We start from the raw sequence: 14,631 nt of genomic DNA on the forward strand, positions 1-14,631 counted from the left end.
TATTGCATAGAGTTTATTAAGAAAAGAAGGAATATTTGTTATCCATGAGAAACTCAAAGGAAAGTGCCCCATTGGAGGATATTGCAGATCAAAGGTAAGTGTCTCCCACAGCTGTGGGAATGGCCATTCTACCTACTGACGAATTATGACAAATGAAGACTAACATTTTGAATCAATTCAACCATTTTTAAATGAAACGAAACCGATAGGTTCATTAATTTCCCCGTGTTTGTCAACTATACTTTTTGCTGTCTTTTCCTTGAAAAGTCAAAGGTAAATCCAAGATTTACATATTATGCTTTCAAATTCAGATTCTACAACAGTTTATTTAAATTATTTGGTTCAAAATCTATTAGGTGTACTTATTTAACGAAATTAAGTAGTCCTCTTTCTCTTAAGAGAAAACATACACGTATCTCATTTCTTTATTAGGAAAAAACAATATAATATATATATATATATATATATATATATATATATATATATTACACACACCTCTTCTAAGTGTCGAATATTTATTAAGTCAATAGTTGAGTTTGAACATATATATATATATATATATTACACACACACACCTCTTCTAAGTGGCGAATATTTATTAAGTCAATAGTTGAGTTTGAACTCCAAACAAATAAAGCTAGGCCTACTACACGTTAAGTTTGTTGGAGATATATAGATAAAGGTAAGGGACCCTCCAAATATCCCAACCCTCCGACCAATATAAGCTGTGATTACAATGCACACGCGTGGGTACAAGGTCCACAATACTTACTATAAAAAAACACAGATTTTAGTAGTACATTCTTTCTCTCCTTTGACTATACTAATTATTTAATGAACCTTATCACATGACGTATCATCCTTGTTGGCTTTTTCTTCTTTGTTTTCTTGCTCCCTTTCTTCTTTAAACTTTGCTTCCTTAGAGATGAAAAGTATCGGCAAATAGAAATCGGATAAGGTGGCTAATGTCTAGAAAGGTTTACCCAATCAATTTCGCATATTTTTGGGGTACTTTTATCAATGAAAGTCTTTTTCATCGAGATACCAATGTTTGGATGTTACGTATTATGATATTTTCTATATAAATTTTTTGAAGAATATGAAGGGTTTTAACCAGAATTTTAGGGGCTCAGCTGCCCCTTAATGTAAAAACAACCAATTAATATTGGCACTAAACAAATTAATTTTAGCGGTTCTATTGCTACCAAGAGTTACTGTCGAGTTTCCACATCGGCTCTACAGGAATGGGATTGTGTCTTTATATGGTAATGACACTCACCTCAAGAGCTTTTTGGGTTGAGTTTCACCTAAAATTCGTTTCTTTATTAGTCACAATTGAATCTAATTGTAAGGAGCAAAAATTTAGATCAATTCCTGACCACCGTAGACCTCTTCTTCTTTTTTGGGTCTAACCATCTAATATCTGAAGCATACTAGACCGCTTAATTCATATAAGTGCCTCATACAACATAATAAAATGAAAATCGCTCCTCACCTGTAGGAGTTTCTCTACTATTAGAGCTCGAACTCGATGTGTCTTGTAGGGGTTTCTCTACTATTAAAGCCCGAACTCGATATATATAATTAAGAAGGAAGAAATCTCATTTGAATCGCAATGTTAACGAGTACTAGATGGATCTCGTGATCATTGTTAACCTATTGGCTGATAGAGGCCCATGAGATCGGGAGGAGGGGGCAATTTGCACAACTGCCCTTATTCGGGGGTGGTCTTTAATTTTTTCTCCTCAAATTGCTGGTCTTTAATTTTTGCCCTTCGCCTAATACTCCGAGGTTTTGGGTGCGAACTCCAGCTCAATAAAAAAAGAAAAATTGCAAGGCAGAGTTTCGTAGCAAAATTAGGCCTATTCCGGTAAAAGGTAGGCCTTAAGGTAGAGGTTTGCCTTAAAGCAAACTTTTGGCCAAAATTATGCCTATTCGGGTCAAAGTTAGGTCTAATTTTGGGAAAATATTAGGCCTTAAGGCAGAGATTTCGCGAAAGCCTTGCCTTGCAAATTTTTTTTTTTTTTTGACTGAGCGGAGGTTTGAACCCAGGACCTTAGGATATCTTCGACCACTTTTTTGAGCAAAGACAAAAATTAAAGACCAACAATTTGAGGAGTAAAAATTAAAGACCAGTGCGTTTGAAGGACAATCCGCACAAAAAAAGGCCTAATATGCTCATGGGCGTGGCCAACTGGGGGAACAAATACGGCCCATTCTTTGTGAGTAAGAAGTATAATAGTCCATCTGGTTGGAGGTTTGAACAATCATTTTTTTGTGCGGATTTCCCTCGCCCTTCAAGGCACTGGTCTTTAATTTTGTAATTTTGTCCTTCACTAATAAATTGAGTTACGGGTTCTTAAAAAAAAAAAAAATAGCAGAGGTTTGTAACAAAATTAGGCCTATTCGGGCAAAAGTTAGGCCTTAAGGCAGAGGTTTGAAACTTTTATCCAAAAATAGGCCTATTCGGGCAAAAATTAAGCCTTAAGGCACAAAAATTCCAACTAATTTAAAAAAAAAAAATTGCCTTATGCCTGAAGGCAAAATTCTGCCTTAAAGTAGAGTTTGAAACTCTGCCTGAAAACTCTACCTGCCTTGCGAATCCAAACTCTACCTTGCGATTTTTATTTTTATTTTTATTTTTGATTGAGCGGAGATTCGAATCCAAAACAAAGGAATTTTGGGCAAAGGACAAAAATTAAAGACCACCAATTTGAGGGACAAAAATTAAAGACCAGTGCCTTTGAGGAGAAATCGTGCAAATGACCCTTGAACAATTGGATCACATCAAGGTATCTAAAGCCTAGGGGTGTACAAAGTAAACCGATAAACCGCACCAAATCGAGTCAAACCGAGAAAAAAACCCGACTAGTTTGGTGTTAAAAAACTTTTCCACCATAATTGGTTTGGTTTGGGCACAAAATGTATTCAATTTTTAAACTATTTTATACATAAAAATATTTATTTGTAATGTAATTTATAAATATTTCTTAATTTTTTTCATAGTTTTTCATCTATTATCATATTATTCAAGCTTAAACTTAGGATTTTGAATGTGAATAAGTTTTATATCCTATGAATGTTAATAACTCATATAAAGTCCAAACCAAAACCAACTCTACACTAATACTAACAAAAGAATTTCAATTTACCCATAGAAATGACAATAATGTTGGATATCTATTCTTTAGTTTTGCATAATTGGTTTAAGAGAGTAAAATACGAACTTAAGTTTTTTTTCTTGTCATGTAATTAATTTACTTATTTTATTTGCATGACTTAGTATTTTTAGATTATGGTCATTTTCTTTATGGCTTATTAATTAGCAATATTTATTTTAACCAATTTTATTATCTTTTGTTGAATATTTTAATACAATGTCATCACTCTTCTCACATTTTGTGTTATTTTCTTATGAAACACCTTAATTATATAGTTGTATCTTACTAGGACTAAAGAAATATTTGACGTAAAAGTTATATGTTTTGTATCAAGATTATTCCGGAAAAAAAACCAATGCCTTTAACCCGAGAAAATTCGAGGTTGCGAATTTTATTGGTTTGGTTTGATGTATAAATTTAAACCCTTGAACAATTGGTTTGGTTTGGTGATCACATCAGGGTATCTAAAGCCGAACACCTCACCATAAAGAGGAGCATTTGTACATATGAACCATTTTATGCCACAATTTAGTTTCTAGGTTAACTGAGTGGGTTAATTTGTCTGCAAAAGAATTTTCATCCAGACTAGTGTACTTTCAAATGTTAGATATAGCCACTAAATTAACAGGGACAGAACTTAAAAAATGTCCTCAGAAAAGGACATATAGACCCATTCAGATGTTGCTAAAGAGTAGTGTGTAGGACTAATTTAGCTATCCGACTAATTAATCACTGCTTAATCCAGCATTTTGGACGCCTAATGGTTACTCAGGCTGAGTTTTAATCCCATTAACGAACCAAAATTGTCCGCCTTTTCCATCCTAATAGAACCCACAACAGTCCCTGTCCGTGAAATACAGGCATAATTGTCATAAGTTAATTCTACAGTTACAGAAACTACATCGTCAAATAGCACCATGAATGAAATGAACAGGATAGAGCTACATACCAAAGTTTCTTCAATAAACAAAAACATAAAGGACGTTACAAATAAAGCTCATAGCTCATGAAAAAATTAGTCTTATTCATCAACGCTGACCTTTCTAGACCATAATATAATGTCATCTTTCAAATAAATGAAGCTCAACTACACCTTACTATTGAAAGGAAGAGAAAAGAATACGGCAAAATCCTGTGAATACCTATATTGTACAACATCACCATATGATGAACAAGCACCGTAAAGTTGCCTGAACTTACATATTGACCAGCAACATCTGTTTGTTCTCCACCTGCTTTTTCTTTTCTTTTCTGTTCATCTACATGCTACCCAAAAAGATAAGTCTGAAACATTACCGATTACATGCAAGAATTTCTCATTATCCTTTGCAGCGGCAATTATGCTGTCCTGTTTTGACCTGGCTAAAACAATGATACCTCTATCAGTGATAACCTGAAGGTGGCCTTCGATCTCCTCCCCTTCCTAAAGCCGAGAAGTGATTACCGGAAGGACGTGGATTGCTATACCCCCGACCAACATTTTGGTTTGCTTGTGGGGTCCATCCACCACCCCGTGGGTTATAGCTTCCTGCCTCATAAGGTTGATAATTCGCGTAATTACTGTATCCACTCTGCTGGCGAAAATGATCATTTGGTGGTACCGGTGATTGGCTAATATGCTGCGGACGAGTGGCATGAGGAGAATAACCATATCCAACATTTTGCTGATGTCCATGTCTATGATAATCCCTGCTAGGAGGGGCAGGTTGGCCACCCCTCTCATACAGAGGAGGCGGCCTACTATAAGGATCAACAGCAGCTGGGATATAAGATTGGTTATAACTATGATCATAGGGGTAAGGGGCAGCTATGTCATCTCGAGCAGAATGGCCAAAACTAGCTCGAACATGTTCCCGACCATTGTATCTGTGAGAGGAAGGAAAAGGACCATAACCAGCAGGATATGCCGGTTGAGCATGTGTATTATCACCATGACCACTCCTCATCTGCAAACTATTAGAAACCAGCCTGTGTGCTGCCTCTCCAAGGTGACGACCAGAGTTTCCGCCAGGGTGGTTGTTCCTGAAACGAAGTACACAGCTACATAAAATCCAATGGACAAGATAGGCATACTAACTATACTGCATCATTTGACACTTCATCCAATCAACATATAGCAACATACCTTCCATTTTCCCAAGGTTTCCTCCCAGTATCCTCATGCCACAACACCGGATCAGGTTTCATATCACCGAATGTGACCAACTGCAGAGTATCAATGCAGCATCAGTGAGGAAGAAATGAAAAAGAAAAATAAAAAACTTATATTTTTGTGTTTTTTACCTTATTCAACTGGCTAAACAATGGACACATAGAAACAGCTGGTTTTTAACTCTTTATAAGTCATGTATAATTAGAAACAATATGATATTTAAAAGAACCATTATCTATGTTTGTTTAATCAAGGATTACTAACTATGCTGGTTTTTTACTCTATACACGTCAAGTATATATCAGAAAGAAAATAGCCCTTTCATGAACTCGTTCCGGCCCATAATTTTCCCAGATTTGGATTTCAACAATCAAAATAGGCTTTGGTCAAAGCCATTTTTAGGACTTGTTTTTTAGTTCTTAATACGAATAGTAACTAAGATAAATGATGGAATATGTATTATCATGGAACGGGATTAGAAATTTTGATATTAGACAAATATATTTAAAAAAGGCATTTGACCACTACCTGGTTTGATTATTGAAAAGTTAAAAAGGACAAAAGGAATCTGGGACACAGGAAGCATTCACAAAATATAATCTTAGGATAACCATCTAGTCAAGAACACAGTATGGTTCCCCCCCCCCCCCGCAAAAACACCCAAAAAAAAAAATGAAGGAACAAAAGAGTAGATCTCTTGCATATATTACCTTCTTTGGGAAAATAACCCCTTTAGGTGGCCGAGTGATATGCTTATGGGAGTCCGGGAGTCTGTATATTGCACATCTGAAAATGCAAGAGCCAGAAAGCTGATCAGAAATTGTAAAAATATTTTCATTTGGTCAGTACCATCAATTGGTACAGAGATGCTGCAATTAAATGCAGGTTTCTTACATGACTTGATTGTCCATAATATCTTCCATCCCATCAATAGGTGCTCTAAAAATTGGAGGACAAGGATCTCCCATGCAAAGGGATATGTAGCCATTCATCCCACCACTGCATGTACCGTTAGACAAATCAGAAGAGTCCACCAAGGACTTCTACCATTAAGATTCGAGCTAGGTCTTTATCACAATTAACAATAGTGAAAAGCAGATTTAGTATGCAGAAAAAGACTAAAGACTGAATAATCATGTAGAAAAAGGAAAAACCAGGACCTAGCCCAGCCAGAGAAGACACAATTAAAGGGGTCCGGGCTGAAGTCACTAGTGAGAAACTTCGATCACAAACATAAGAAGTTCCACAGCAAACCTCTGAGAAAACAAAACTGGTGATATGACGGTCTGTCTTTGACATAACCACCCCCGTGCCCACCACCACCGCCACAGACAGACAGACACACACAAAAAGCCCCTCTTATATAGATGTGCATGTCCGTGAAACTGGGAATGACCAAATGTCATCACATATCCCGGTTGATGAAACTAGATCCAAGTTTAAAAAAATTTAAGAATACCATACGGAATAGATAGTTCACATAGTATCCAGATAAAGCGTTGAACAATTAGCATAAAGGCTGAGTAAAATTTTTTAGGAATAACTAAATACATGTGCATGTGTATGAAGAGGGGAAGCAGCAATGTTTCCAAACATCCTGGTAGATGATTGAAGATTCTAAATTCACAAAGTTTATAAACACGGTAGTAAAGAACATATGCGCTTTGTAGATAATCCAGATACTGGGACGAGCAATAGAATACAAGATGAGCAGATTTTGGGTATCATTACACCTCCACAGAAAATTTATCAAATAAGATGCCAAACTTAACCAAGAAATGCTCCGACGAGTAACATTTTCTTTTCAATTTCACTTAATGTCCTCCAAATTCCAAATTAATTGGCAGTTCATTTATACATAGGTCATATAGGACAACGAACCTTGCTTTTGGGTCCAAGAGCTCCTTCACTTCAACACGTTCGTTGTCTGTGAGCTGCTTACAACGATCATCAAGAGAAAAAATGTATGGAGATAAAGGATGAGATAATGACACAAAAAGCATATCATTCATCACACTATTTCTTCGTGCTTCTTCCTCCTGCAAGAAAATGGCTTGATTAGGAAAATGGATATTGTCCTCTAAGAAGTTCAACTTAATTCAGAAGCAACGCCATTATACCGTCAAGGTATGTTCAACTTTTGCAACCTCTGCAAGAAGCCGGGCTTCATCAATGAAAGGTAGTTTGGCAATACCCTTCACATTAAGAAATATGTCAGTACAAAGATATGATAATACTGTTCTTAAGAAAACTAATTTAACAAGTACCTGCCATGAAAAGCGCTTCCCATTCATGTCCACCTCAAAATCTGTCAACAACATCAAGGTATGAGATATTTTAAGGTCTGAGATATTCATTTAGAGAGAAAGAATGTTAAGCAAAATACTATACCGGCAGATGAGATAGAAGTTATCATGTATTATTAGGTAATTTAACAGATTGACATAAGTAAACTGTCAAAATGAGAAACAAAATGTCATACCAGAAGGATAGAAGTCGATAATGGGCGAGTTCGGGTCTGTCATCAATCGCCTATACTGTTCAGGAAGAGCATGTGAACTGCATATAAACCTAGTCAGCACCCTCTAGCAAGACATCTAGTTTGAGAAACACAAAAAGTAAGGTATAAACCTGGCAGCAGGAAAAACTCCCAACAGCTGATTGAATGGTTTGAATGGAGAACCTAGTTCAAAGGTGATATTCAACTCCCCAAGATCCTTGAGGTCAGAAGCAAAAGGAGCATAATGATAAGGATAAAACCACTGCCAGGAACAAACACCTTCGTAATAATAGTGCATAACCCAGCACAAGCCTTCAGTGTATTTCAAGACAATGTCCTTTCGTACTTCTTCCATCTCCTCAGGGGTCTTTGCAGAAAATTTTTCCTCATAATACCTTTCTTTCCATCCTGGCAGACCCAGTTTGATCTTGTCTTCCTCAGGGTTCTCTGAATTAAAAACATCATTCTTCTCACGGATCAACTTGTTTAGCTTTGTTTTCAGCTCTTCTTTGTTTTCAAATGCTTCATTTTCAAGGCCATTCTCAGCTTCAACAATGGCAGCTCCTATCGTGGCCCCAGAACTCAAACGTGCAACTTTTTGGGCATGAATAACAGATCCTTTATCATCAACAGTCCCAGAGTGCTCGCTCTGAATGTCAAGGACAGAAAGACTTGATGTGCCATGCCGAAGTTGGTCACGTCTTGCAGTTCCCCCTTGTTGATAGGGAGAAGGCGAAGGACCTGAAGCAAGCCGAGAACCACCGAATCGAGAAACGGGAACCAAAGATTCAGGTTCAGCTTGAGGAGCAGAGTCGTCTCCTCTTTTTGACTGGGCTTTTTCACGCTTGATTCTCTCAGATTGTTTCTGGAAAGAAAAAAAAACATAAAAGTGAAATGTAGCTCCATTTACATGCAATAGAAAGCCCATGCTCAAAAGTACCTATTTAATATATAATGTAACTCGCAAGCAATTACAAAGTCCTAGCTTCAAGAAAGGACACTTCAGAGAGCTAGACAACAAAAAATAATTGAAAGCATCACCTCAAAGAAGATTTTGCATTAGAATAGAACAGAAGGGTTTAATTGCAGAATAACACTTTGAACAATGGAAGTGGTGGTGGTGGTGGTAGTGGTAGTAGTAGAACTACTACTAGTAGAAGGACATGGTCAGACAAGAGCAGACCTGATGTAAGCGAGCTCTTTTCTGGAATATCTTATCTTCATATGATCCCACAGCCTGAATAAAATGCTCTACCCTGCTAAGATTTGGCTGGAAAAGTAGTAAAGGAATCAATTCATAAGTAGAAGTTCCAAGGATAACTTGGTACAGGAAAAATTTAGATCTATCATATTTTGGCAAACAATCAAATACCTGGCTACCATCAGTTAAATACCCTCCCATGGATCTAAACTCCTTCTTATAAACAGCCAGCAACAAGTTTATTGCACCCTGAACAGGACGAATATAAAAAATAATGAAGAAAATCATAGTACAACCTTCTCAAAAAAAAAAAAAAAAAAAAAAGACAATTCTAAGATTCTTAAGAGAACAGACCTCGCGGATCTCAAGTGTAGGCATATGTGGAAGAAAATCATTTCCAACAAAGAAACAAATGAATATGAAGTCATCAATGATCCGCTCGAGATCAATCTCAAAAGGAGGATTTGGAATTCTCATATCAAATTCCAAATACTCCCGCAGAGTCCATATGTTGAGGAACTGCAACAGATGCACAAGATTAGCAAAGGAAATTCCAGCTATTACTTGTCAATAACTTCTTATGCAACAACATACCCCGTGAAATCCCACAAAGTGGGGTCTGGGGAGGGTAGAGTGTACGCAGGCCTTACCCCTACCTTGGGAGGTAGAGAGGCTGTTTACGAAAGACCCTCAATAACATCTTATACATCTAAATTTTTTTAATCAAGAACATCTTCTACGTCAATTTTTCATAGACAGAAAACTCAAATGTTACCTGGTAAGGTTTTTTTGCCACAACCTCAGCATTGCCTTTCTCATCAAATTCTCCTGCTTTTCGTTTCGCCTTTCCTTCACAGTTTGCGGCTAAGTGACCCATTTGACCACAAAGGAAACACATATCCTGCTGACCTGGAGTAAATACAACCTGACACATAGACGCATGATTGGTCAAATAAGAAGCAAAGTAAAAGATAAAGCACGAGACTTTTAAAAAGAGATTCAAAATACGACTAAATGTCATGCTGAAGAAGAGCCACAAACAACATCCAGAATTTAAGAAAAATGAGGGAAAACGAGGAGAATCTCCACTATCCAAATCAGAATAGGCTTCCTTGTGAATCCTTATAAAAATAGGGTTCTTTCTGAAAAAAAAAACTCCAGTGTTCTTTTCAAAATCATTTCTAACCAGAACGTTCATATTGTGTAACTAGAGAGCACAAAAAAGTTGAGCGTTAAACCTCTCTGAGTATAGAGAAGTGAACTTCATGAGTAGCCAAAGCCAACATGATTAGATCTGCGTCCTGTCATGTGGAACCAGAATCAGAGATATAAGTTATCTAATATAAACTCACGAAATCAGAAAGAAGTTATTAGTACAAATTGCAAGTAATTTTAAAAGATAAGACATACCAAACCATAGAGACAATGGCGTGTATTTGGGTCAAAACCAGGAAGATTTCTTTGGAGGCGAAGGTAGGACATAATTTTATGCTCCCCTTCACCAGGAACATTTGCATCAGAAAGTATAACCTTCAAGCAGCAGTTCAAATAATAAGCAAGGTAAAAATACAACATCGTAGACAGGGCAAAACAAGAAAGAATACAAAGAAAACAGACAACGAAAAATATAAACAGAAAGGATTTACATCAAGGATACCTTGACGTTTTTCCATCCTGGATCATGGTTTAGTCTAAGATGAACGTAGTACTGAAGAGCGATTGACAATGTGCCCATGAATTGAGTCCCAGGAGTGATGACATTTGAATCAAAAACTTGTGATTCTTGCTTAGGGGGGAGTTTCCTACCCTCTCTCTCGAATTCCTCCCGCAGCTTTTCCTCCTCGGCTGCCTAAAAATGATTCCATGAGATAGAACCATAAAACATTTAGAAGTTGAAAATAAATTCCTACAGAAATTTAAAAGTGCACGTACCGCATCTGCTGCATCTTTTGCTGCTCTAAAACGTCTAGATCTCTGCTGATTCATTTTTGCCCTTGGTGCAACACCATCTACCACAGATATCAGTCAATAATTAGAACTAAAGTCTTCAATCAACTTATAGCTATGTAAAATACGTCGATTAACTGTATAGGGAAATTATTCAATAGGAATCAACCTATTAGAAAAGGAAATGTGTGCAAGGGCAAATATGTATAGACATGTAAAAAACCATGACAATGAGAAACGATTTTAACCTATAAAGAGGGAATATGATCTAAGAAGTGGGAAATTGGTATTAAAGAGTGAATTCACACGAATTTTAGATCCCTTTTACAATACCATTTTATTTTATTCCCTATTTACAAACTTTTGAGAAAAAATTTCTTTTCCATCATCCAACTTCCTATTATGTAATTCACTTTTATCCAAAATAAAGCATCCATACTATCATTAAAAGGCATGTTGACCTTATTACCCACCAATAGCCATATATAGCAGCTTTCGAGGACGCACCATAGAGAAAAGCCTGTCTATGTAGTCAAACATGCACTGAAAGACCTCCTCAAATGTCGTTGGAGAGGGCTGCATAAAAAGTATGGTAAGTTAGAAGACAATGCATAAGAGATGGCAATAACATACACATCAAACAGCTATAAAGTCCAGCATCCTCCAATAGCATCCAATATAATTCAAAATTGGCCATCAAAAGAGAACTTTCACACCCTCTTCTATATTTCTCGTTTATTACAGCAGCGAAAGACAGGTGGATATTAGGACAAATTCTCGTAGTTCAAATAAGGCATCCCAAAAGGGAACAAAACCAATTGATAATGCAGGCAGTACAGGAATCTACAATTATGCATACGGACTGAGTTTGAACAAAATAAAAACCATCATGTCCAATAAGAAAAACTTCTATCAATTTCTGTACGTCTAAAAGCTATTGTGGAAGTAGATAGGTTTCTCCCTAGAAAAGCTCTTACATGCAACATTGAAGCAGTAGAAAACTAAGATAGGTGAACCCAGACTTATTTTCTATGACACCATTTGTTTCTTCAAACAGAATCTGACCAATTCTACTAGCCTCTGACAGACAGGACAAAGGAAGTCCAAAATTGATACATCCTTTTGCTACAAGTTTGTCTATGTACTTTCTTGCTACAAAACTAATATGGTCCATGATAACATGGATAACATGATAACATGCTACAAGTAGCTTCTTTTTAAAGGCATATATAATAAGTAAATTAGAACAAACATAATAAGTACTATTTAAACTAACACCACAATACAATACAATACAATACAATAGGTAACAACCATCCAAACCGAGTGTGTTTACGGGAATAAATTTCTCCGTTTTATACATAAAATTCAACCTTGAACAAACGACATATCATTCATTATGTACCCACACTGCTAGTCAATTATACATAAACTCAAAGGCAATTCAAAATCCGAACAAGCAAACAATCAACTTTATCACCAACATTTAGATTAAAAGAAAACTGAATCTTTGACTATAATTACTGAATTAAAAGCAAGAGTTAAAATTACGTACTCTATCTTCAGGGTGAAAACATGGATGAATAATTCCATTCATATCAAGATACAAATTATCATACTCAATTTTATTGGGATTAGGTTTACTCGTATCAACTGGAATTGTAACGCCTTCAATAACAACAGCTTCTTCTTCAATCACATCAACTATAACCATTGGATACTTCTCAGCTAACCATCGATAAAATGCTGGAACTCCCATTTTTATGGGATTATTCTCAAATTCACTTCAATTTAATGATATTGAAATTGAGAATTGAATAAAAATGTGAAGCAATTTAAGGAAACAAACCCTAACCCTAGCAATGATGAGTAGGATAGACGTTAGGGAAAAGATTATGTGAATTTGGATGGTGGGGCGGATCCGATCCGGAATGAGTAAATGGATCTTTTTAGGGCACGAAATTATTAGGACGGTTATACCCTTCTGTTTATATGATCTTGAAAGAATACATAGGTTTTTTTTTGTACTTGTACTCGAGTCGGAAAGGGTTGTGCACGGATCGGATTGGATCGGATTTCACAATTGTCGGTTTTATATTTTGGTTTTCGAAGTGTAATCTAAATTCATCCAAATAAGATCCGATTGAATGTGATATTTGAAGTTCGGTTTGAATAGTTCAGATTTTCGATTTTAAATGTGTAAATTGAGTTGCTTCTTCTTCCTACAAAAATAAACATCCAAATAAAGTATTCATAACAAATTGCCTTAATAGTTTTTCATGCTCACCATAATCATCCAATTAAAGTGTTCATGGAAGCAATGAAATCATCACTAAGGAAATGCAACAAAAGCATTAATTACAAGAGACAAGTCCAAACATAGTAAAACATGCCGAACATAAATTATACAACAACAAAACAACTAAAATGCAGTCCTTCAAGATTAACAAATTCAAATATTTTGGACTTAGTAATTAGTATTAGATACATAGGCAAATGTCTAATGACATCTAAAATTGATCGAGCTAAATGTTGAATCATAAGTAGGAGGGATAGTGCTTTCTTTTCTCTTTATAGGTCCACTTCTTTCACTACTTATACCTTAAAGCGATGAAAATAAGCTTCTTCTGGGACCGGAACATGGAGTAGAGTATATTTGACTTATTAGATTGAGCATATGAATAATGCGTTAGTATCTAACGGGATAGTCGGGTAGGGACTAAATATAAGATAAAAAGATTTTCAAATATTCAAAAATCCAACATTCCAAAACCGAAATCCAATCCGTAAATTTTAAAAATTAAATCTGAAATTCAACCAATAATTTTGAAACCCAAATTAAATACCATTTCGATTCAGATTTCGGGTTTATCCAAACTATGTAAAACACTAGAGTCGGTAGTTTATTGTTTCGTTATGGGAACTGCCTGTAATAGTATTTTCATGAAGCTCTCTAGTACAAAAGATATTTCATATTCCTTAAAATGGGCAAGTACTTGACTATAATATAAACACTTGTAGTACTATATTAATTTTACTTATGAGTAAGTAGAAAATCCATCATTTGTACATTATATATATAATCAACTCATCATTTGTTAAATGTAGTGTTGAGGCGTGCATGATTTTTCTTTTCTGTCTCGGATCGTAATAATTTTGGAGCATTTATTTGTATTCCGCTGTGGTGTTTGAGTACGTGATTTGTTGGCACGAGTTGCATAATGCTGAAATCTAGTATTAGTGATTTTGTTTGTCTTTTTTTGTGGCCATTTTAAGAGCATTATATCCTTGACATTCACTTGGTACACATAAAGATGCAATGCAAGAAACGGATTTTATCCAAATTGTTTTATTCCAAATCATAAACAGAATGCGTAAATCGAGGACGATGTTCAAGACTTTGTTATTTAATATGTTTGCTTATTGATAACTGCTAGGGAAACTCATTATGGTTTGATATAATTCAAAAGTCTTGTGAGTAACCTTCTAAAAGCAAGTCCTTACAAAATCTTAAAAGAACTAATTATTCATTTTGCAAGTAGTTGTTGTTAGTAACCTGTATTCGAAAATATACTTAAACAAAAATAGCAAATTTTAAACGAAAATCTAAAATATGTAGGAATTAAATTCAATTAATCCAAAATTATTCCCAATGTACCCGGGGTTGTGG

General features: G+C 35.7%; 1 protein-coding gene across 3 annotated transcripts; it reads right to left on the minus strand.

The window, feature by feature from the left end:
• Positions 1 to 4,145: 4,145 nt before the first annotated feature.
• LOC132033141 (5'-3' exoribonuclease 3) lies at positions 4,146 to 13,019 on the minus strand. Of its 3 annotated transcripts, none has more exons than XM_059423024.1 (19): positions 12,517 to 13,019; positions 11,435 to 11,537; positions 10,947 to 11,023; positions 10,672 to 10,863; positions 10,425 to 10,544; positions 10,253 to 10,315; positions 9,790 to 9,939; positions 9,369 to 9,533; positions 9,186 to 9,263; positions 8,997 to 9,083; positions 7,945 to 8,678; positions 7,796 to 7,872; positions 7,581 to 7,621; positions 7,434 to 7,508; positions 7,195 to 7,352; positions 6,208 to 6,312; positions 6,024 to 6,099; positions 5,287 to 5,366; positions 4,146 to 5,183 (listed from the first exon to the last, which is right to left on the minus strand). In XM_059423024.1, exons 1-19 carry the CDS (start codon positions 12,718 to 12,720, stop codon positions 4,544 to 4,546), a joined length of 3,225 nt encoding a protein of 1,074 aa, XP_059279007.1. In that variant the 5' UTR covers positions 12,721 to 13,019; the 3' UTR covers positions 4,146 to 4,543. The 3 variants fall into 3 exon arrangements, with proteins under 3 accessions (XP_059279007.1, XP_059279008.1, XP_059279009.1); XM_059423025.1 differs by having other exon boundaries at positions 11,469 to 11,537; positions 12,517 to 12,560; XM_059423026.1 differs by lacking the exons at positions 11,435 to 11,537; positions 12,517 to 13,019 and having other exon boundaries at positions 10,672 to 10,859.
• Between the last annotated feature and the right edge of the window lie 1,612 nt (positions 13,020 to 14,631).

Source organism: Lycium ferocissimum, chromosome 10 (genome assembly GCF_029784015.1).
Source record: "Lycium ferocissimum isolate CSIRO_LF1 chromosome 10, AGI_CSIRO_Lferr_CH_V1, whole genome shotgun sequence".
Lineage (NCBI taxonomy): Eukaryota > Viridiplantae > Streptophyta > Magnoliopsida > Solanales > Solanaceae > Lycium > Lycium ferocissimum.

Coding starts and splice junctions, on each gene's coding strand:
- LOC132033141 (XM_059423024.1), bottom strand. CDS start 12,720: ATGGGAGTTCCAGCATTTTATCGATGGTTAGCTGAGAAGTATCCAATG. Junction 8,679..8,996: donor AAAGAGCTCGCTTACATCAG/GTCTGCTCTTGT, acceptor TTTTCTTTCCAG/AAACAATCTGAGAGAATCAA. Junction 7,873..7,944: donor GGAGTTTTTCCTGCTGCCAG/GTTTATACCTTA, acceptor GTTTATATGCAG/TTCACATGCTCTTCCTGAAC.